This window comes from Drosophila kikkawai, chromosome 3R (assembly GCF_030179895.1).
Source record: "Drosophila kikkawai strain 14028-0561.14 chromosome 3R, DkikHiC1v2, whole genome shotgun sequence".
Lineage (NCBI taxonomy): Eukaryota > Metazoa > Arthropoda > Insecta > Diptera > Drosophilidae > Drosophila > Drosophila kikkawai.
Genome location: NC_091731.1, coordinates 31,594,661 through 31,619,496, shown reverse-complemented (window position 1 = coordinate 31,619,496; position 24,836 = coordinate 31,594,661). Strand labels below are relative to the sequence as shown.

The 24,836-nt window shown below is 42.8% G+C and overlaps 1 protein-coding gene across 18 annotated transcripts in view; it reads right to left on the bottom strand.

Moving 5' to 3' along the window:
* LOC108077683 (polypyrimidine tract-binding protein 1 heph) overlaps window positions 1–24,836 on the bottom strand; it is a 170,015-nt gene that overhangs the window by 23,282 nt on the left and 121,897 nt on the right. For 15 of the 18 annotated variants that reach the window (XM_070287490.1, XM_070287492.1, XM_070287491.1 and 12 more), the window contains 2 exons: window positions 13,233–13,356; window positions 3,996–4,261 (listed from right to left, as the gene is read on the bottom strand). The exons of 2 other annotated variants lie outside the window; for them this stretch is intronic. In XM_070287490.1, the coding sequence (XP_070143591.1) occupies window positions 3,996–4,261; window positions 13,233–13,356 (390 nt within the window). The remainder of the gene's footprint in view (window positions 1–3,995; window positions 4,262–13,232; window positions 13,357–24,836) is intronic. One more of the 18 variants, XM_070287499.1, reaches the window with a different exon arrangement.

Here is a 24,836-nt window from a genome sequence, read left to right as displayed (position 1 = left end):
AGAAGATACTCTGGCTTTAAGAATCCTTGTTTTTAAATATCTTTTTTTAATTAACATTTATTTCTAAAATCCCCTCAAAACACCCTCCTTTTTTTCTTAGAGTGCCTCACTTGAAGTGCATTCAATGAGCTGCAGTCGACCGTAGAACTCGCTTCGCTTCCATTGTCGATTGTCTTCTGCCGTTGGGCCTCCTGTTTGGCTGTTTTGGGCGCCGATTGCCAATTATGATGATTACCTGAATTTGCTGTTCGCACTTGAACGCGCGACTCGATTCGACTCGCCTGGACCCCCCTTGGAGGCTAGAAGACCGAGTAGCCCAGCTCAAGGCGCCTCTTCATTGGGCATTCATACAGCGATTAATCAATTGTGCGGATCTAATGAAGCCCGAGGAATGGCAAATGTTACACAGGAGATTAGACTGGGGGGATTTTGTTTGAGGGAAATTATATTTCAATCAAATTCTTTTTCAGACAACACGGGTGGGTTTCGGTCTCAGTCTCGGTCTCGTCGTCCCCAAGTGGCTGTCAACCCTTTTTGGCCGTAAAAGAGGCCACAGACCAGGCTCAAAAATTAATTTATCAAAATTACCCGAAAAACAAAACTCAGGGCAACAGATGTGCCATCGCTACCAAAAAGAACACACACACAGAAAACAATCACATGTCAAATTTGAAACCCACTAAACAATGCCAGTTGCGGACCTTTGGGGTTGGGATTTTTCCATGGGAAAGGGGGTTCTTTTGGGGGGCAGCAGAGTGGCTCTGTGGGCAGCTCTCGTTGCGGTCGTAACCGCGTGAACTTGCCAGAAATGAAGATAAATGCACTGGCATCTTAGTCAAGGGTCGTCGAAGCGCAAGTTGCTAGAGTAAGACATCAGCGAAAATAGAAACGGAAACCCAGGGGCTCCGCAGAGAGTTCTAGGCATGGAGATGGGGAATGGAGGAATGGAGGAATGAGGATGTTGCTACTTTTGCTTGTGGCAAAAGGTGAAAGGACATCCCTACGACATGACATATTAGAATCCTGTTACGCAGGAGCAACAGCTACAGCTATATCTACGGCAACGTTGCCGGTTGACTGCCAAATTGCCAACATAAATGTCGGGAGCTGCTGCTGGGAGTGGGGATTGCTGGAAAGTATGCTACGGGATTTTTCATTTCTGTTGCTTGGGTTTTCCCTCCTCATCCTATTTGTTTTATTTTCTATACCTTGCAATCACTCAGCCGTTGGATTTGCACATGTGTGTGCGACTAGATGTCTTCTTTGGTGCACTGAGGGAATAACTTTGAAGAATTGGAAATCTCATTTTAGACTGCCAGAAAAATGCCTTAAAATATTTTATTTTAGAAATAAGATGCCTGAAAGGATTTACTTTAATTTAAATAATGATTTCTCAACTCTATAGTTTTAAAACCCTTTTTCTAATCATTCTCAAAGACTATTTTGAACTCTAGAAAGGAATTCATCCCACAGCTATATTCTTACTAGCTCATTTTACATTTCTTCCAGTGCATGTATATGTTTTCCGTGTGTGTTTCTGAGAGGGAAGCAGATGATTTGGAAATCCTGTATTGCTGATTTGCTGTTGCTGCCTGTCGTCGCAGCTTTTGCCTTCAGGTGCGTGGGGTTAAAATCCCCTAAGGCCATGCAATGGATTTGTCTCTCTTGCCCCGCCCCTTTTTTTTAGCAGATGAAATAGATTTTCTCCCTTCTCCGGCTCAAGTTTAAAGCATCTCACAAAACAGGAAATTGGGGAAAATTTGGTATTTACGGAAATACCCAACTAACGAGGGAATTAAAAAAAAGAAAGAAGGAGTTGTCGCTGTCGCTGTCTCTCTCGTGTCTCTTCTAGTCTCCTGACATTTCTCTGACATCAGCCCGCTCATATATGATTTCTTAAGTTTTCTCAAGGAGCTGACAACAATTCGCTAAGCATCTTATCTTCAGCTTGCCACATTGCACTAGCAACGGGAAAAAGGACCCGAAGCAGGAGCAGCAGGAACACTAGCGACAGCAGCAACACAACAAATAGCAAATGACAGGCGGCGAAATATGACGCAAAATGCAGAAATAAAAGGAACAGTCAGGACACCAAACAATCAACTGAATGCGGCACAGGTGAGCCAGACGAGAACAAGACACAAAAGCCAATGAAGAGACAGCTACAGAGGGACGGCACAGAGGGGAACAAGGAGAAGAAGGACCCCAAGACAAGACATTTTCACAATGGACATGGGGCACAGAAAAGAAAAAACTGAATGAAATGAGAAATTGTATAAATATGTTGGCAGCAGCACACACACTCTCTTACACACACAAGATTACACACACTCCCCTGCATTTTAAGAGATTTTCCACTAGAGAAGACGGTGGCAGCAGCAACGGCGTTGACTTTTCCACTCGTCTGACTTGTCTCACGTTGTCGTCTGCGGGGCCAAACAACAAGGCCTTTTACTAGGATTAGTAGTTAACAAGAGAAATCTGCCCACACAACCAGCCAACACACACTATACACCCACTGTGTTGGCCACAGCCAAAAGGTAATCAGTGAAATGTAACTGTATTGTTTGGTCTAGCTGCTTGTGTTGTTGCTGTTGCTGCCTGTTACTGCTGCTGTTGCTGCTGCTACTTCTACTGTTGCTATTGTGGCTGCCGTGTCACCTAAGTCATAGGCTAGGTCTCTACACTAAGAAAAAATATTATATATTTAAAAAGGATTTTTAATAGAATATTTAGGCCAAATCTAGGAAGTAAAAACTAAAGAAGAAAATTTCAATTTTTGGTTAAGAATTCAGTTTTAGAAGCTTCAATATTTTTTGAAGGTTTATAAAGATCATTGAAGATTTTTTTTAAGGGTTTTTCTATATTTAATCTTTAGCTTTTATAATTTTCTTTACCCTTCAAATACCTTTTCTTTTCGTGTACTTTGGTTCTTGTTCTGCCAGTGCTGCAGCCTCTTAACCTTTTTTCGTTGTTGCTGCTGTTACGATCTCTTTTTAAGTAGTTTGCTTTTGGGCTCAACCATCCCAGCCACCCCAAGCACCACCACCACCCAAACCATCATCAGCGCAAGCCTCCAGCTTCAGCAGCACCAGAATTTCAGACCGTCAGGTGGCAGGGCATAGCCCACAAAAGGTGACAAGCTCGCTTTGGGCCTTCTTTTGGCCCAATTGTTGTTGCTCTTACTGTTGCTGTTGCTGCTGCTGCTGCTGCTGTTGCGGTTATCTCCCCCTCCGTCCCCCCCTCCACTTTCATTTAAGTAATCAAAATATGCTTTTGACTCGGAGAGCTAAGCAGCTGGCATCTCTATTCCTGATTCGTTTGTCTCCTTGGTATGCGTGTGGTTTCATTTGTATTTATGTATCTCCCTCTCTGTGTGTGTGTGCGTGTCCGCAAAACCCCAAAAACTATGCATTTTACTGTTGCTTTTGTGGCACAATGTGTGTGCTGGTGTGCGGCCATGTGTATTTATTTGAAAGCTTTTTAAACTTTGCCAGTGACTTTGTGGCTTACGAAATTAAAATTAGAAATTGGTTTACAAGCACCCACAAAGAGATGTCCTGCCAAAGTGGGTGTCGCGTGTGTGTATGGGTGTGTGCATTTATGATGGGTCCAAATCTCTCTCCTGGGAAAGGGTTTAAGTTGCCCAGAAAGTGTAATTAATCAGAGGGTTCTTCAACGCTGAAGCGACCCACATTTGCATATAAATCGCAGTTGCTTCATTTGTTTTCCTTTTTAGGAAGAAAACTTAATTGCCACATTAATAACACTTAAGACCGAAAGTTGTGCTAAAGGCAGATATCGGTTTCTAGGGAGAAAGTCTTCAAAGGAAACTTAACTTGAGCGATTATGGGATTTAAGAAAGCAAAAAACAAAAGGGAAAACCTTTGTGAATTATTAAATGTTTAGTTTGAAGTATCAGTTTTTCAATTATTCTATTAATATATATCTTTCCTATATAAAAAAAGCTTAACTATAGTTTTTTCTGTACTCACATTGTGGCTTTGGTCCGTCTTCAGTTCCCGATGATTGGAGAACTGCACGTAGACCATGCGGCCGCGCATCTGGGGCGGATTGACTGTGTAGCAGGACACCATTGACGTGGCGGAGATCTCGTCGGCCATCTCGATAAACGCCTGATTCTTGCCCTTGAGCACCAGGACGTTGGTCACGCGTCCGAATGGAAGGCCCAGGGCAATCACATCCGACTCGCCGGACTCGTTTGGAATGTTGCGCAAGTGGATGACTTTGGAGGCCTTGGCTGGAATGAAGACAAAAAAAAAGGAGAAACACATAAGCGAACATTGTTTAACCAATTGAAATATTAAACAGCTGACAATCCCTGCAGGTCTCTCTCTTCTCTCTCTCTCTCTCCCTCTCGGTGGAACCATCTCCGGCTCAGTTAATGGCCAGAGATGTCTGCACTTCCGCTTCCGCGCTTCCCTTAATTTGTTTATTTTTGGGTTTTATTTGCAGGCAGAGGAAAGGACGAAATAAAAACGTTGATAACATGGCCAAATGCTGCCACATTTGTATACACTTTGCCCGGTTAAGCTTGGGAGTTGGGCGGAGAACGGAGGACCATAAATTCATTCATTGCACACTTTCAACGGCTGTGAATAATCCAGCAGCAACACGGCGACAATGTCCGGCGCACAGACAACGTTTGAGGCTTTTAGCCACTCCGTTCCCGTTCCCCGTCCGACTTTTTGCAGCTCCTTTACCTCCTCTCTTTTTTCCCGCCCTCAAATACTCGACTTGTTTGTTATTTTTGCATAAATAAAGCGGACAGGGAGGCCCCCAACCCACCATCCACCCACCCACCCAGTGGTGTGCAGCACAAATGGGATTTTAGGCTGCCTTTGGCCCTGGAAGCGATTGCAGCCAAATTTTGGGGATATCCCTGACGCAGCACTGAGCGAAAATGTGGGTTTTAAAATCATGACAATCCTCAAAGTTTCTAATATAAACTAAAGGTAGCTTTAGGTAAGCTAAATATATAATAAAATCCTTTGAACTTTTCTTTGTATTAAAAGAAAACTACTTTTTTCGGCTAGTGAACCCTAACCTTCTCTGGTCTCTGTCCCAAAAGTACCTTAAATTTTTATAAACAAATTTTAGCCACTCTTTATGGGTGAATTGCAGTTGCAAAAGGTGGGATGTGCAGGGCAGAATGGCATCAGGATGGCTCTGGATCTGTCTGGCGCTTAGTCAACACCTGTTAATGTGTTGGTCTGTGTTGTGCGCTTTTTATTTTCTTGTGGCACCTGCAGGAGAGACCAGAACCGTTTGCCAGCCATTCCGTTCATATGCAAATGCAATGCAGTCTCCCCTACTGATTTTCACACAAACACACACACTCTCAGTCAGAGGCTCATCCTCCGCCTCGACTGTTTGCTAAACAAGCCAACAAACACATGGTCAGAGATAGTCCACGGGTGAACGTGGTCTGCCACTCCGGATTCAGTCCATCTGTCGTTTTAATTATGCTCAAATTTAAAGCCAAATGGGGAGGTTTTAAAGTTAAAAGCGGTTTGAACGGAAAAAGTTTGAAACTTTGGTTTAAAAATAAGCCTAAAAAATAAATTTTAACAGGTTAAATTTGTAATAAAAACTTTGAAATAAACTTTGAGATTTGTAAAGGCTTAAATAAAATTTTAAAAATATATAATAAATTGCAAGGCAAGTTAAACTTGAAGAAGATTAACAACTCCTTTAATTTATTAATAGTTAAATTATCTTATTTAACCTAACCATTTGCTGGCCCCAAAAAGTGAGTTACGAATTACCTAGATTGAGATAAATTGATAGTTGGCTCTCTCCTCTGAACTTTTCGCCCTCATAACTCATAATGTAAAAGGGTCATTATCCGACCAATTCCCCACTTTCAATCAGGCCAGCAGACGACGACGACGACGGTGGTCTTGGGGGTCAATGTGCCGATTTATTACACAATGCAAGGAAAACCGGGCCACAGAAAAGGTCCCTTTTTCATACTCCCCACCTTTTGTGGCCGGACTACTAAAAAGGAAAAGTCGGAGGCTCGAGACTCGAACTGCACTCGGTGAACTCTCCTCCAGAAGTGCTCCAGAGGGGAGCCTGCCCTCTTCCCTGGTCAATGCTGAATACAACTAATCGGAAATTACACTTTTTGATTAGTTCGAAACGGAAATGAAGCTGAAACGAAATTATGCAGTCGGGGCCTGGACCTGGACGTTATAGTTTGGGGCCAAGCGCTCATTCAATCGACCATTCGAAAAGGCAGCTCAAAAATTTATTAAAAATCAATGGGCATGGATGGGCAGGCAACTACTGCGAGGAGAGCGATGAGATCTGCTCCATCACTCGCCGGTTCCCCCATAAATAACAGCCAAAAACGACAGCAAAAATGCTGCTGCTGCTGTTGCTGGAAATCGAAACTAAATAAAAAGCGAGGGCCACGCCGGCACCGGAAATGTTCTGCAAAAGACAAACAACAAATCAAGTGCCGTTGGGCCAGTTGACGGAAAAAATGGTGCAGCGGAGGGGTGAAAATATGTAAAAGTATCTATCATGCAACAAACGAAAAAAAAACTACTAGAATTTGTGGATTTTTTGACGTTTTGCCATCAACAACTCAACTCAATTCGGTTTTCGGCAGCTCTTCTTTTTTTTGTTCTCGTTTTTCAGTAGATGTTCCTCTCGCTGCTACATTTGTTTCAAATCGCAAACAAAACGCGGTGTGAAAACGAGCCACGAATCGACAGAGGCGACAGTGAAGGAGCGCCTGCGGCTGTTCAAATGGCTTCGACAAAAGGCAGAGCGGCCATAATTGAAAAGGAAGATGGCGCCGACAACCGGAAATGCAGCCAACGAGCTTGACAGCTGCCAAATGCTAAGGCAAGTACAGTGAAATCTGTATTAAAAAGGATATGTTCGAGGTATTTTAATTAGAAATCTTCTGAGGAACATATTCCTTGATAGTTTTCCATTTGAAATGTTTTAAAAATATTTTTTTTTAATGCAAATCTCAGTTATATATTATTGATTTAAAGGCTTCACTGTATTCACTTTTAGTCAAGCAAAAAACTATGCAATTTGAGTCAGACTCGTGTCCAAGGCCTGCGGATATTTAGACTTGCTTTGTAGTTATGAAATCGCTGCTTTTTAATTAACTTCCCAATGTTAAATAACCCAAATCAGCCGCAAATATTTGCACGTCAAACAATAAAATGCAATTTTGTGGCCAACTTTCGAATTAATCACAAATTTAAAACCATCTGTTCCGAGTATGAGAAGCTCTTTTCCACTGATACTCGCTGGTAATTACAGGACAATGCTAAAATCAACAAGACCCAAAATGCATTAACTGCCCTGGCTGGCAATAAAAAGCGAAAAAAGTGCAGTGGCGATAAAAATTTGCATTCGATAATGATGATGCTGGGCGCGTGCAATGCGCGATGCTTGTTGACTGTCAATGTGCCGTGAGAGGATGATGATATGAATAGCAATCATTCGCTTCGCTGGGCGTTAAAATGAGCTGCTGCTGCTGCTGCTGCAAGGACGAAAGCGGCCAAAGCTCAACGGTATTAATGACCGCCTCGAACCCCACATGAAAACCAGAGGCAGCTGCTTTCAATTAAACACACACACACTCGGCACACACTCAGCATGAGTTTGCACGAAAAATATACATAAATAAACTATTTATAGCTAATTGAAAAGTTTACAAACTGTAATTGAGTTCGGACGACGATGGTTGGGCCGTAATGAATGGTCAGTCGGTGAGTCTGTCCGGCGGCCAATGCGGCGTATGTGTAATAATTTGCTCTGCAACGACTCTCCCTCCCCTTCATACGAAGTTAATTAATGACAATTTAAATTCATAAAGCAAACAGAAAACCCCAAAACGAAAAATGTAAATGAAAATGAATGGAAAAAGCGAGTCGTTGAACAAAAGAAAAAGGGTTTTCTCCCCCAGGATCGAGTGTGTGAGAGTGTGTGTGGTAGGCGGGAAAACAGGAGGCGTGAAATAAGTGCTGATTGTTAATAACAATTAAATTTATGCTTACACGGCGGCATTTAATGATTTAATGTGTGAGAGCATGACGTGACGCCAGCCAGTGTTTGTCTATAAGCTCCGCCCTTTGCCCATTTCCATTTCCCTTTCCCTTTCTTTTTCAATTTTCCATACACCGCGCTTTCCCTTTCCCCTAACCAAAAACTTCTGAGCCTTTGGGTGTGTCAACATTCGAATATATAATTTGAATAAATACGAGCGTTCGAGCGTCTTTAATTATGCGATGGTAAATTAGATTTTTACAAGCTCACACATCATAAATTTTAAATTGTTGGGCAAACTTGTGTGTGTCTGTCGGTCTGTCTGTTTGCCGAAGGACTTAATGATATTTACATAGCCTTGCCCGGCCTTGTCTTTAATTTAAACATTCGCCCACGCATAATCAATCATGGCACAATTTTTTTGGCAGCAAATGAAACCCAATGCCAAAGGCAAACACAGGCAGTGTTCATTTTTCCCGGCTCCACACGTGCTCTCTCTCTCTCTCTCTCTCTCTGGGCCATAATTGAAAATAACGATTTTCTTTTTGCAGCTCGGGCCTAACACCCGCAAGAAATGTAATTCATTAAAAATTTTGTCATGGAGCGGGTCCTTCGGCTGCGAATGCAAGGAGTCAACGTACGCAGCTGGGTCTCGTCCGGATGATGACGATGACGTTGATGTCGACGACGTTTACAAATTTTAATTGCATTTCAATTACGAAAATAGTTTTTTTTCCCCCCGCTCACATACATACATGTATGGGGAGCTTTTCCTTGCCGGGAAAATGCATTGGCATTTGGAAGGATGCAGTCTAGGAGGACTTCTCCATGTCTGTGTGCAGTCAAGTGGCATTCAGTCAAACAGCCCATAGCCAGGACCAGACTGCCAGATTGCAACCAAGGATGCGAGTCCACTAAAGAAAAAGAGGGGTCTTTCAAATCTGCTTAATATTTTCAAGTAAAAATTATATAATTTCAAATAACAATTCTTCTTTATTTTATTAAATTTAATACTTGGCAATGCAATTCTAATATTTATATGGGAATTATAATCTTTTCTGGCAGTGCAAGCCCCTAAAGTATATCAATTGTTTAAGTTATGAACCAACAGAGTTGAACCGAGGAAAGGAAAAGCAGTAAGCAAAGCATAGCTTTGGTTTGTTGGTCCTGGCAAAACTTTTTCCACTTCATTTGTGCATTAAAATTACGCACACAAGAGCGGCCAACTGGGCGTATGCTTAATTAAATGGCACACACACACACAGAAATACATATTTCGCGAGGAAAGTCAGGCCAAAAGTCAAGCCACACCCTACCGCACTCACGTACAGTGACTGCCATAAATGGCTGCACAGACAACGGAGTCAAACCAGTTGACAATTGCTGTTTGCCTTTTGGTCTGGCCGGATTTTTATACTCCTTTCAATGCTGTCTCAATATTGATACAGAAAAAAAATAAACTGAAACAGAGAGAGAAGGCAAAAATTATGACAATATTATTTTATTGACTGCGAAAATATTTACACGCAACGCGTAGAGACGACCAGAGGAGACGTGCGAATGATATTCGAGACAGGGCGGCACGCGCACGCCAGGATTCAACAGGATTCACTGGACTCGTGAATTCCGACTCGGACACGGACACTTGCCAAACTGTCGCCTTATTGGTTATGGCAATAAAAACGTTCAAGTGTTTGGCCAGCAGCAGCAAAAGGGATTGCCCATCATCGCTCGCACACACTTGAGCTTTAAATTGGCGGCATGACGCCACAGTGGGCGAGTTCAAGTTGATTTCAAGATTTGCAAGGGGATCAAGGGATCACCGGTCATGCATAATGAAAATATGCGCACACGGGGATATATACAAATTTTGTAAATATATTTTTTTTTGTTTTTTTTAGCATATTCTCTTGCCTGTCTGGGCGAGGAATTAGCCATGCTAAAAGCCGGGGATATATATTTTTTTTATACTCAAACGGCAACAGCTGCGTAGCAAAGGAGTTTCGTTGTATTTTTTCCAAAGGCGGCATAGGTGGTGAGCTGACCATTAAGCCCCCAAAATCGGTCAATAAACAAACAAATGTTGGTGGACTATACAAACAGCGTGGCTGCGATGCATGTGTGAGAGCTGTAACAATAAACAACAAACTGAAACGGCAGGAGGTGTGTGTGTGTGGTGTGGAGGGTGTTGTGTGTATGGCCAGTGTGGCGACAACAAAAGCAAAACACGGTTCTGGCCACGCTTGATGTTTCCAGCCGGACACGCGACATGGCCACGCCATCGGAGGCACAGGGAAAAATAATAACCAAAAATCAAAAAGAAATTAAAAAACAAAATAAATAAAAATAAAACAAATAAAATAATAAATGAAACAAAAAGAATGTTATAAAGAATACTTAATTTCTTATTTGTTTCAAGAAAAAAGTCATCTAAGGACTATTTAAGACTTTCAAGAAGAATTCTAAAATCTCCAAATTCTCTAATTTCTATTTCAGCTTCAAATATGTAGAAAATTCATAAATTTATCTTTTCATTTCACTTTAATTCTAACTTCTTTAACTCTAAAAATAAATTACTTTTATTGAACTATTTTCTTTTACAACTTTTTCTTGTATTTACTTGACTTTTCTTTGCCTGTAGTTTTTGGGGAATTAGCTAGTACTGTTTCTGGACTCCCTGGGGTCTCGTATACCTGGCATAAAATATTCCTAATAATAAAAAATCAAATAAATCAAGCGAAACTATTTATTAGCAGGCCGAAAATTCAGCTGCTGCTGAGTCCCAGTACTAGTCAGAGTCTTGTTTCCCATTCACTTGGTTCATTCAATTGCCGCACGCACACACCAGGACACTAAACCAACACACACACAGGCCATAGTAGCCACTCAGTTCAAGTGGATGGGCGTGGCACCACTCCCCCCCTTTCTATACGCGTTGCACATGCCAAAGTGTTTTTATTACATTTACGTGAAAAATTTGTTGCATGTCCTGCGGAGTCCGTGTAACGGAAATAAGCATGAGTGTGTGTGAGTGTCCAGGGCTATCGATGTATTGGTTTAGTGGCACACACAAATACTCTTACAATCGAACGTGGAGGAGTGCGTGTGTTTATCTAAGGCTCGACCACACAATGCTCATTGTTGCTTTTCGGTCTCCTGCTATTTACTTGTCTGGCCTTTGTGTTGCGCTGTCCCCTCTCACTCTCTTGCGATCCTGCTCTTCTTTTCTTGCAGTGCAATAAAAGTGTCCTTATACATTTATTTAGCAATTCCTTTTGTTATTATTTCTGCCTTTTGTGTGTGTGCGATGCTTTAAGTGTGCGTTGCCAATTCATTGGGTTTTCACGGATTTCTTTTCCCAGCTTTAAGCGCGACTTTAATGGCTGCCTTTCGCTTGCTTTTCCTCTGTATGTGGGTGTGTGTGTGTTTGCTCAAGAACTTTGCGTGGAAAATTAAAATGGCCGCAGGTGGCAGGTGTCAAAAGAAGAGGAGGTGGCCACCAAAATGCCGTTGGGTCAAAGTCGTCGTCTGTGCGGCGGCGGCCATCGAATACAATGGGCAAAAAGGGGCGCCAAAAGGGAAGGAAGGGTGAAAAGGTGAACCGCTAACTGCCTTTACATCTCTCTCTCTCTCTGTTGGTGTGTGTGTCTGCTTGTTGCTTTTTAATTAATAGAAAAGTCCTTTGTAAAGTAATAAATAAATATTATGCTTCCGCTTTTGCGTACACTCTCCATTTTTTTTTCTCGCTTTCCGTCGATTGCCATTCACAGGCTTCCTTTTGCTCCCATTACACCCTTCCTTTTCCTGTTTATTTTTTTGTATTTTCCCGCTGACCTTTGACTGTCTGGCGGCTAATACTCAAGCCTTCTCTTTGTGGCAAGTACATACATATATAAAGCCCCAACAGCGCCATCATCCGCCATGTGGCTGCCGGCACTGAATGCTGTTAATTACAGCGAAATTGCAAAAGCATTTTCAAAAACACCTTCCCCCCCAAAAAAAAAAAGGAAATCGATACCATATCCTGTGCCCTGCAACCTGGCGTCGGCGGCTGACTGCATGTGGCGTTAATTAAATTCACCCCAAAAAACAATCGCCGTGCGGAGGCAGTCGATTACTTTTGAATTTCAGCAGCGGAAATTGTTGCCTATTGATTTGTTTACACTGGCAATCATTTTGTGGTCCACTGGATTTTTGTGGGTGGGTGGGTAGTGATTTTCCGTATTTCGGTTTTCAGTTAGCGAGGCCTGCCTGTGCTCCTGCGAGCCTGTCAAATATTTGCCTAATGTGTGGTTCATTCTGCTGGTTTCGCTTCAGTTTCGTCGGGTTTTTGGTGTGCGGTTTTTGATTAGCTTTATTACTTTGCGGCGGTCATATGCATAGGGTGGGTTTTTTGGGGGCTGCCACCGCCGAATATGTGTGTATTTGTGCGGCTAATTAATGTGTCGACACAGTGCGTGGCCAGTCAGCGGCCAACGGTCATAAGGCAAAGCGTACGGAACCACCATTTTTCCCCTTCATAATTTCCACAAAGTGGGAAGAGAGAGAGGAGAAAGCAGAATGTTTTTGCCGTTGACTTGTTTTCCATGCTAATTAGTAGGTTAATTGGCTATAGGCATCAAAGCGCGGGCGCGCACCTTCAATTGGGCCACTCAAGTGCGACTTTGGCGACTTTGTTGCCAAGTTGAAGGCTTAAGTCTAATGCTGCACGGGGGAAAAATGTGAAAATGTAAGAGGGACATGGGTATAAAGGTTCGAGTTCTAATATGAAATGTTTAATTTTACCTATTTCCATAAATGTCAACTCTAAAGCTTAATATCACACTCAATAAGTGGCTTCACATTCCACCATTTCTCTTCCTTACTTATTATCCCTATTGCCTTTTGTCTTAGTCTATTTATTTTCTTCCCGTGTGACCGATTTTCCCAGTGGGCGTGGTTAATTGGCAGACAAAACCCCTCCACGGGGCACCCCAAGACTATGGCTGCAAAATGCACTTAACTTGAGCGTCGCTCAGGGGACAAAGGCAAAACCTGGTGAAGGTAAAGGTAAAAGCTTAAGCCAAGACAAAAGGACGAAGCAGAGGTAACAGCTAACTGGTAAAGGTAACAGGTAAAGGTAATAGCAACGGTAGAGAGAAAGAAGAGACACAGAGACAGAGAGATAGAGCTGAGGAGGGGGGAAAACTTACCAATTCCGCCGGCCAGAACGGTGCCCGGTTCCAGCTTGGCCTTCTTTGTGGCCAGGTCCTGATTGTTATTGTCGGAAGCGGGCGCCATGACTGCTGCTTGACTCAAAAGTTCGTCGCTTCCGCGCTGATTTACAGTCGCACACGGTAGTAGTTTCAGGTGCGGGTACAGAGATACAGATGCAGATGCAGATGCAGGAGCGGGAGCAGATGCAGGAGGCAGGAGCAAGGTAGGCACAGGCACAGGCAGTTGGTTAATACATTATTTTTTTTATACATTTTATATATATATATTTTATATATTTTATGTTTGTTTGTAGTTTTGTAGTTGAGGCACAGGCGGCAGGGCAGGCACAGACAGAAGTTGAAGATGGTTACAGATGGTTTTATTTTCAGTAGTAGTGGTGGTGTGTAGTTGTAGTAGATGAAGTATATATATACGTATACGAGTACGGTACATAAAAAGAGAAAAATAAAAGAGAGAGAGAACAATATAAATATTTAATATTTACGCAAGTTAAATAAATTACAGCGATTCTTCATGGAGCAGAGCAGCATTTGCCCAGCTCTCTGGGAACTGGCAAGTGGGAGCTGAGCTGAGCGAACTGGGATCTAGGATCTGCTACTGGGCCTTGGTTACATGGATTTTGTTTAGGTTTGGTTTTTCAGTTTGGTTAGCGTCAACAAGGTAAGTGGAAATTACTGTGCCAAGCAGGTAATCATTATGCGGTGTTAGCTTAGCTATTTACTGACCACCGCAGCAGCTTCATCAAAACTAAATCCACTTGGTTAATCCCCTCCCAAAATAATAATAATAATAATAAAAAAACAGCAGTGCAAATAATTGCAGAGCTCGGGGGAAATATTCATCTGAATTAGCCAAGCTAAGCAGGTTTAGCAGCAGCGCATTGAGGTTCTCGTTTCGGCTTGTGCTCCTTGCTTGTGCTTCTGCTTTCTGTTTGCTTTTTTTTGCTCTTGCTTTATTGCAGCGCTAAACTCTAATTACAAAGCACATGAGTGTATTGTAATTACATGTGACACTTAATTACCGCACTCACACAACGAGTCGAAGCCAAAACCAGAAGCGGAAGTTCAAGCACAAGCAGCAGCCATCGAAGGGAGCAAGCACTGAGGGAAATTGTGGATCAAGTATTGCTTTTGCTAATGAATAAATATAAATAAATTAAAGTTTAATAGATTTTAATGTTGCCAGTTAGAAATGCATGTTGCTAAACATGTTGCTGGCAACATATATGACAAAAAGTGTCCTTAGAATTCTCAAGTTTAAATTCTGTGACTGAAAAAGCCTGATGACTCACAAATATCATTAATTTATTCAAGTTTCAACTACTTATCCCCTCTCTTTTCTTGCCGTGTCTGAATCAGAATCGAAACCAAAAGCCAGGAGTCGGATTCCCAGAGAGCATCGAGAGTAACCGAGTTAAGCCAAACATTAAATGTAATGCGCCCCATAAAAATAAAGCTGCTACAGAGCTCCCAGCTACTGCTGATGCTGACTGTATTGTGCTAAGCAGGATGCGACTATGTGTGTGTGTGTGTGTGTGTGTTTGTTCAGTTCCTGCTGCTATGCATTAGCGGCAATGACAAAAAGTCAATAAACGAGGAAGAGAAATTGCTGAGGGGGAGAGCAGAGCTCACATATACACACTCTGCACACCGCACAAATTGAAAAGGGTAATTTTGTGTGAAGTAGGCACCTTTATGCCTCCCCCAGCAGCTACCAGCTACCCCACTCTCTCGCCGCTCCCCAGACATCAGCTATCAATGCTGACTACGCTTGAATTCGCCACTTGGCTTATCATCATGCTGCGCGCTTTTGCTACTCTGCTGCCACTCTGTGCTTTCTGCTTTTGCTTTCGCTTTTGGCTTATTTGCTTTTTGCCTGCTGGCGCGGCTTGTTGCTTTTGTTGTTCTCTTATTTGTTATTTGGTTTTTATTTTTATACGGCTGCACGTTTTATATACATCCGCACACATAAAGGAATTAGCTTAAATACAAAAACAACATGTGGTAATAGGAATAATAAGAAAAGCCAAAACGCACACTCACACATAGACAAACCGCAGGAGCACTTCACTTGATAATATCACACACACAAAAAACGACAAAAAAAAAAAAAGAGAAAACCGGAAACTCTCTGTCTGTGTGTGAGATTTGCTGTGTGTTCTTGTGCGTGTGAGTAATGATATCAGCAGAAACTGTGCATTGTGTTCAACATATGTTTTCTTTACTCCCAAAAAATGTGGCATACTTGTTGGGTGCCAGCGAAAAAAAAGCAAAGCATTTAGCTTAAAATAGCAGGTTTTTTATAATATTTAATATTTTAATAAATTATTTTACAATTTAAAGGGAAATTATAGTTTCCAATTAAGTATATCCTTTTAATATTTCCACTAACACCTTTATTTTAAAATTTCCCTTTGATAAACCCTTTTGTTAAGCCAACCCTAATAATAAATTCCGTTTCATTTGTAATGCTTTCCTGACCAAAATGTAATTGGACAAACAAAAACACTAAAAACACTTATTTAACATACGCTTTTTTGTTTGTAAAGGGCTTATTTTTGCGGACATTATTAGGATAATGCATATTGGTTACTGCTGTTTTTCTGGGAGGTGGTTGGGCCCGTTCCTGTGTCGGGTAATTAAATTTTAAATGCCCTACCCCTTTGCGAAAAAAAAAGGAACGGGTGGCCAACTAACTGCGCTTACTTAGTACACGGTCTCTAATGCATTCGTTATGGCACATTAACGCTCCCCAAGTGCCAGTGTGCGTGGCATGCTACAGGGATTTGCCGGCTCTCTCCGTGGGATATATCCTTGGCTGGCGGCTGGCACAAGTGTTGTAATGGAGGTTGGGTGTGCATTACACGGTTCAAAAACCTGGGCTAATGCCCTCCACAGCAGTTGAGCTGTTGGACTTTGCGACGATTTCCTTTTTGCCAAGCTGACCGGAAATGTTATTTTAATATGCTTTCTAAAAAGTATGCTAAATATTTGATTACCAACTGGGCGTCCTATGTGAGTCCTCCTTCACCCGCTCCCTGATGCCTTGCCCGTGTGCGTTTATGGCACATATGGCCAGGACGATAAGCTGCTGTCCACTTTCCCGAAGGGTGAAGGGGGAGGAGGCACAGAACCCAAGTGGACCGTTTCATTGTTGTCTCGCCTCTGTGCCATTTTAATGAATTTTCCCAGCGCCACCCCCTAGATTTTCCCACACCCAACGTAAGCAACGCCCCATTGCCGAAGGGCGTGGGCAGTTTTCTGGGCACTCACTGATTTCTATGATGACATGTGCCTTTTCAGTCCCCTCCTGTCTCCTCTCCGTCTTTCTCTTTCTCTCTGTGTCTGTGTGTGTCCCTCTTTCAGCGTGTTTCCTTTGCTTCCGCCTTTGTTGCCGGGTAACTGGGTCAGCGCGCAATTGTTGCCTCTGAGGGTTGCTAGCTGGATATACCCCCATCTCCAGTTTCCCATCTCCCCCAGCTGCTGGCCCTTGTTGTTGTCCGAGGCAGCGGTGGAAAGATAATCACGCATATGCCTAACGGTTAAGTTTTTGAAGTGCGACACGCTGACGGACACGGAATACGGAGAAGGGAATACGGACTACGGACTACGGAGTACGGATGAGACGGAAGCAAAGGGTGTCAGCGTCATCAGAAGCTAGCAAAAAAGCCTACACTTGCTTTGCCTTTATTGTTGTAATGAGCAATTCAGGGACTGAGAGAAAAAGCTTTTATTGAAAAGAAAAATAATAAAATTATTTGGAACTCTCGAAAAAGGACTTGGGAATTATAAGCAAACGGAAACCAGAGAGGAGCATTGAATCTCTAAATATTATTACAAAATAAATTCTAGAATTCAAACCCCCTTTAATCCCAGTGCAGAATTCTTGTGTCTTCCGTATTTGTCCATCCCTTTGGACCCAGTCGGTCGGTCGGCCTTGCCTTTCTCTTTGGGGGTTGGGGGGTTGTTTAATTTCCCACAATGCGGCTCACATGCGATTTTCTACTCGAAGACGCTTTAAAAAGGGAGCAAAGCTGAAAAGCTGAAGCACACGCACACACAGATCATGTGTAATTGAGAGCAAGGCAAATGATATGCACACCCACACCACCATGTGATTATCCACAGTCGAAAAAGGGGACTTTGGGGTATTATTATTACAGAAAAAAAAGAGAAAGACAGAGAGAGTTGCCTGGACACGAGGCAAAAATAAAAGTGCCCAAATTAGAAGGCAGTCCGGCGTCCTCCCAATATTCCTGCGTAATGAGCAGTTTTCCTGCGTCTCTTCCAGTTCCTTCCATGACTTGTGATTTGTCTCGTCGTCGTCCACTATCAAAATTTCATTTGCCACAAAATGGCCATGGGAGTAAGCAGTGAGTCAGCAATCCAGTCAGTTGGCTCGGCTTTAATTCAGCCACGAGAGCACCGAGTTGATAATAACTCCGGCACACACAACCAAGACTGAGTGCGGGTTGGTGGGGTAGCCAAAGGGGCACGGTACGGGCACATCATATCAACGCCCTCATATATTGCATGGCCTCCTCTGTGTTGTGCTCCACAGCTCTCTTTGTCATGAATTTATGACGACGGCATATGAATATTAAAATCGAATATGTTGCTGTCGATTAAAGGCTTTTCGTTTTGTCTGACTGTCTGTGCTGTACAGCACACAACAGCAGCGGTCATCAGCATAAGGTCTTCTGGGGGATCAAATGCTTTAAGAGAGGGTTTTCTGGGATTACTTCCCTTAGAAATGTGTGACATTTAAAATTTAGTAGAAAAAGGGTTATTAAACTCAAGTCAAAGATGGAAATTGAAGGCAGAAATTGATTTCATAATGAGAACTTTAATATTTAAAAGGGTCTTAGAAAGATTATTATATTTTGCTTATAGCAAATATGTACAGACTCTCAGATAAACGTTGGCTTATTCTTGAAGTAATTACTGCTATTCAATGTATGTAATTATTAGCTTACTTATTTAAGTATTACATTAATATATTTATAGAATTTATTATACTATTATGTCAACCTCTTCTGTCCCAGTCCCCGTGTGTTTGTTTCGGTCGCGACACAGATACGACTCAATATTTCCGCTGGTGCACCGGATCGGTTCATTGATGTCGACTATCGCCTGCCCCTCAGTCCCTGCCTTCCGCCCAACAATATCATCATTGATGATGGCGATGATGAGGATGATGATAACGGCGACGACGACGATGGCATATATAGAATATGTGAGCGGAGGGGGGAAGCTTGGGAAATGCCAGCCTTGGTGCAAAAAATTGCATATGTAGGTAAAAATAACAACAGCGGAAAACTGCAGCCATAACAAAGCGGCAATCTCCGGTTCACCCCCAGAGCGCTCATCCCCTATATTGAAATAACAATTATATTGCTGCCTCTGCAGCAGCGTCAAGGACTTGACGACTTTAAGAGCAAAGTCTTTAAAGCGTAAGGCATCTAATAAATTCTAATTAGTAGGCCCAAATGAGACAACCACTCAGGCGGCCACGCTATTTGTTAGCTAGTTGTCAGTTGATAAACGCAACTTGTAGCTGCGGCCGCATAGACAAGGATATGAAGCTGGAAAACCCTACTCAATCCACCAAACCTAACCCAAAGGAAACCACCTGCCCGCCGTGGAGGAGCAAGCAGCGGCAGCAATAAATTATATGAAAATGCCGCCAAAGTGTAACAGCTGCGGTTCCTTGCCAAGAGCAAGGTGAATGGATTGGGAACGGGATGGGGGAGCACGGGTATGGAAACCACAGCAACAAGAACGAGTCACCGGCTCAGTGCTCAAGTTTAATATGAAATACTTGTATCTAAGAGTAGGAGTATCCATCTTACTCCTTGCCAGACATTTTATTTCATATTTTTTCACTCTATTTTAAAGAAGGGGGAGGAAGAATTTATGCCAACAGTGAAGGCTCAGAAGTGGTTAAACTTTATAATCCTTTCTTTTTAGATTATTTATTCTAAGATCTATATGCATACCAAGATTCATATCAATTAAACAATGATTATACCCTCACAGGAGATACTAAACATAATGCCATGCTGATAAGTATGCTATATTTTTAAGCTAGCTTCACTGTAGCATCTCCTTTAAAAGAAGATCCAGCCGGTTGGATACCACTAAATATTTACGCTTTGGCTTTTATTGCTTCCGAGAGACGGGAACTCCTTTTTATTTCAATTTGTTTGCATAAATATTTGAAGCGCAGCTAAATTAGAATGTCGAAAGGCGAGAAAAAATGACTTTGACTTCCATAGAGAGAAAGAGCACGTGGCTCTGTGTGTGTGTGTGTTTGAGTGGGGAAAATAAACTTGCGCAAGTTTGGCCAAAACGATTTGTAGCAATTTCGCTATTAGTATACTCCACTCCACTTCCACTTCCACTCCACACTCCTTCCCTGCCACTCCATGCCACACCACACTCCAGTGTCGACTCTGGGCCCTCACAAAGCGAAATCGAAAGGAGGCGCAAAACTTTTCCTGCTTATGCATTTATCACCTTTTTTCTCTCCTGTGTGTGTGTGTGTGTGAGAGAGCAAAAAACTTTGCCTGGCCTAGTGCCAGGCCCAGCAATTGGTTTGGGGGAAAAATCGAGGGGTTGGGCTAAGGAAAACCCTGGGAAACTCCTGGCGGGCACATTTCGAGCGCCCGCCCGCATAAATTATTCAAAACATGTGTTCCCCGAGTATCTGTATCTGAGTGTCTGTATCTCTGTCTGCCACTGACTACACTTCTGAAAGCAAATGCAGTAGAAAAACTCCCCCAGCCCAGCCAAGGTAGCAAACGTTTTTCCCCTTCACCGTGTTCCTTATTCCTTGGCGACTTCTTGGCTCCCTTTTCCTTTATTTTTTTCTTCGTTCTTTATCTGGGAGCATTTACTTGTGTATGACAATTTCATTGATATTCTTTTGCCACCCTCTCCCCCTTGGAATTTTCAACCAACACTTTACGCACGGCCGAAAGTTTTGGCAATTTTTTATTTGCTCCTCGCGCCACGCGACTTGTGCTCTCTATTAAGATATTCACTCGCCTGTAATGCGACATCGTATATATGAGGACACTTGGGGAAAAGTTTGGGGATAAAGAAAATAAATATGAGGAAAATAAAGAGAGTTAATATTAGAGTAAGGTTGGATTTCTTATTAATTTAAATAAATATAAGAGGTGGGTTCTCCTTTCAAAACTGGAATTTTTATTTATTTATCAACAGATTAGTTTGATATTTCAAGGACTCTCTGATAACAAATTGATCCTTTTTTCCCCAAGTGTCTAAAGAGTTTTTTTCTTTTGGCATGCGTGTGTATATATATGCAAATGACAAGCATTTGCCGTTTGGCATTTCTAATGAGCCCAGTCAGAGATTCCTGGTCCTGACCTTAGCAACGATTACCGGGCGGCATAAATCTTACTGGGATATTGATTCCCACCCCTATTGGGTTGGGGTATATAAATATATGTTGAGGGGATCTCTTTTAAAATAAATTATACCTTTTTAAAGCGGCCACGAAGCACGTATGTATGGAGTAGAGAGCAAGCTTGACCCGAGACCTGGGAGACCCCTGAGCCCTGTTCCGGGGTTCATACAAAATTCAATAGCATTGAAATTTATGGCGGCTGGACACTCAATGGCAATAGCGAAAATATGCTGCGCTCGCGTTTCGCCTTTGGGTTTGTGGGTGTTAATATTATTGAAGGGTGTGTGTGTGGGTGTACTACACCCCAGAAAAGGAAAAAAAAAAGGAACAGAGAACAGAAACAACACCCCTCCACATCCTCGAAACGGTGTGCCTTATTTATTTTTATGGCCTTCTCTATTTGCTTGTCGTTTTGTGCGGCAGCAGTCCAATAAAAAATGCATTAAAAGCGTCTGGGTCTGGGAGGAAACGACGGCGAAACAAACATTTCGGTTTGTTTTCTGTCTGCCCGACTTTAAAGACCTTCCGCCCCAAGACAGCAGAGCGCACACGCGCCTGCCTCACATTTGCATGGCAGGTGCACAACACACGCAGAAAAAAATATATATAAAAACTTATTTTTTAATCTAGAGAAATACTAAAGAAAATATGATGTAAACTTTGACTAAATAGTAGAGAATCCTGAGAGGCAAGCTCTTAAATTTCAGCCATTAAGCTTCAACCTTTACTTGGCTTATTATTTAATATATATATATTCCCTTTAATGAAAAATATTCCTTTAATATTTCTTGTTGTGTGACAGCTTTGTTGCTGGGGTTGCAAGTCAATGAACAAAATTCGCCATGCCAATTCTCAAATGTCTAATATTCAGGCAGCTATTTGCCCACGGCTATATGTACAAATAATTTGTTTGCCGCTGCTGCTGGCTGTTATCCTTGCCCGTCCTTCCTTTTGTCTGTGTGTTTGCCTGTCTATTCACCTTGACTCTCTCCCCTGCCATAGCTCTCCCTTCCTACTGCCTCCTCCTTCTCAGCCTGTCAGCCATTTGCCGCTCGCTTTGCTTTCACTTCCCACGAAAAAAAAAGCCGGAGGAGGGAAAAAAACATTTTTAATGCCCCGCCATTTTTTATAGCGCCACACTTGAATGCGCTTAAATATTTTATGTAATTTTTCGCAATTTATTTAGCGCATTATTCGCCGCCGGGCCCCACATTTATATCAATTCATGGCCGACAAAATTTCGTTGACAAATTTTCAGCCCTCGAGGATTCGGCCTCAATGCCACTCCCACTCCCTCTTCCACCGCCCACCGGAAATCTGACGCGTCAATTTCAATTTTTATTCCGGTTGATTCTCTAATTTTTGGAAGGGCTCTCACGGTCGCCGCTCAAAGCTCAATTAATATTCGCGGCTGCTAATTCGATTTGGCTTGTTAAATTCGTGAGTTTATGTATATGGCTTTTATAGCAGCAGGGGGCTTAAAGATAGTTAATTCGTTTACGCAGGGAACTAGAGAAAATGGAAGGGCAATCCCCGGTAACAAAGTTAGTTATGGCTTTGGATAGCGCGGCACACTCGTCGGGCACACAATCGGGAATTAATCAAATTGCAGAACAATTTGAATAACTTTAATGGACTTGCGGCCGAGCGCGCTGCACATACCGAAACCGAGTGTCACGAACGCACAGAAGGATTCCCATCTTTATGGCCATAAATCCATGACTGGGTGCCACCACGCCTCCCTTTGCTTCCCCCCTTTTCTCCGCTGGCTTCATGTTTGGTAAGTAATTGATTTATATATAAAAACATGTTGCATGCCACAGCGATTGCAGCTTGTTGCTGTCGCTGCTCTGGCGTTCGGCAGTGTTCGGCGTTGTTGTTTTTTGGTTTGTCGGCGTGTTTGCTTCTAAATTTATACACACCCCCGAACACACACCCACAACCCGTTTATATCCTTCGCAGCCATCCTCTGCACCGTCCTGCCTGTGCATTTGGCATTCAACGAAACGCAAACTCGCATGTTTACATATCGATTACTGCGCCTGCTGCAACATTGAGAACAGCTATGGTCACAAGAATAGCATTTGGGAGTATTCCAAAATAAAATTTAGTTTAAATAAGTTAAAATCTTAATCGGAATTTAGTGTTTTAAAAAGGTTTTGAAATGTTTCAAGAACTTAGTTAATACTTAAATTTTTTCCCCAAAGATAAACCTTACAGTTCCTATACTCTTAACCCCTGCTGTCCCTCTCTCTGCGTTGAGGGCAATAAAAACAGAAGGAGGCGTGGCCGTTGGATGGGCGAAAAACATGTTGCATTTTATGCCATGTACCAACCAACGAGAACATATTTTTTTTAAAGCCACCGTCGTACACCACCACCACCACACAAACTTTGGCTATTGATTTTAAGCCTTTTCGTGCCGCTAGCCACTTTTGGCCAACTCGCGAGCGCACTTTAAAAACGAATTTGCGAGTAATTAAAAGCAAAGGAACCGACGAGGCCAAGGGCCGAGGAATACCTAAACGATTTGTCTACGACAGCAAATAAAAGGCTTTAACAACTGGGGCAGAGCATTTGAACCCCAAAAGCGGAGACGAACTTGCAACAAGCTCGTGACGCTGGCTCGTTACATTTTCGCTTTTACGACGCGCCCACAAAAAGGGCGGGGGCGGGGCCATAAACCTAGGCATAGAAATGGTAAATGAATGGCAATGGACGTTGGACGACCAGCAGACCGACGACGACGACCAAAAGAAAAGCATAAAAAATTATCTACATTTAATGGCGAGCCTTAAAAATTAGCGAGAAATGCTCAAATTAAACATAAAACTGAGCACGGCCCGAAAAGCGTGCGACGGCGGGAGGTCACGGGAGGGCAGGAAGGATGATGGCTGGACGACGGACTCGGTTTTTGTGGACATGCGTCTGGCGGAAACATCAAAATGACATCCATTAACACACCTATTAATCACAAAAAATAGAAAGCCGAGCCAAACCGAGCGTAAACGACAGGCCAATGGAGAAGCCTCCACATTCCTAGTCGATTTTATGCACTAGAAAAAAATCTAGTAAAAACTAGAGGAAGTACTTAAATTTAAAACAGGAAAAGCTCAATTATATATATTTAATACAATTAAAAAATGTAATTACATTATCCACTTTCCCTCAGTGCATTTCCTAGTCCAAGTCAAAGTCATAAACGCTGAGACACTGCGCTAAAAAGTAGGCAATGCCACAACATTTCAGCCAGGTGACAAAAAATAAAGAGAAAAACAAAAATAAAAAGGAATGAAAAAATGAACCCCTAATAGAAAATAGCAGAAGCAGCCCACAGGGACAACACAAGCAACTAAATAGCAAAAAATGTAGAATAAAAATGTCAAAAAATGTGACAGCCGACGCGTCGACAAAGCCAAAGTTCCAGGGGGTTTCAAATCGGGTTTTTTGGGCAAGGAAGGGCCTGGGGTTCGGCTGGGGTTTAGGTTGCCGTCGACGACGACGACGCCGCCATAAAAACCCGCAAAGTGGGTGGTGATGGCCAATTAAGTTAACGACGGACGGCGGAGCGGAGCGCTAACTTTGCGGTCGAGCCACCACTGGCTAATGTGGCCAGCAGGCAGGCAGGCAGGCAGGACACCATCCTGGACTTGGCCTAACCTATTGTAATCTAAAACGTTCATTGGCCAGGTTGGCAAATGGAGCGGGCCCAAGGATCCGGCTTCCTTCCGTCCTTCCTTCCTCCATGGCTTTCCTCCGCGTCACTCGTATTTTCCTGCAAGCGTTGTCGCCTTCAACCATCCATCCGGTTGTGGTGCCACTTTGATGACTATGGCGATGGCAATGGCGAGATGGTGGTGCGACCATCGACTCCACGGGTCGTGTGCGCTTGACTGGCAGATCAAGAGACAGGTGACTGAACCAATTAACAAAGAGCCCCAGCCAGTCAGCCACCAAAAACTTGGCAACAAAAAAACAAAAGAACACGGCCAAAAGTGAATGGGGGACGAAAAAAAAAAAAAAAGAGAAAATGTGAAAATAGCTGCAGGTGACGGGCGGCGACTAGAAATTAGCCCACATTTTTTCGAGAAGCAGCTGTGGCCGCCTCTGAATACCTAACCTCCAAGTAGTCGAGCAGCCGAGCA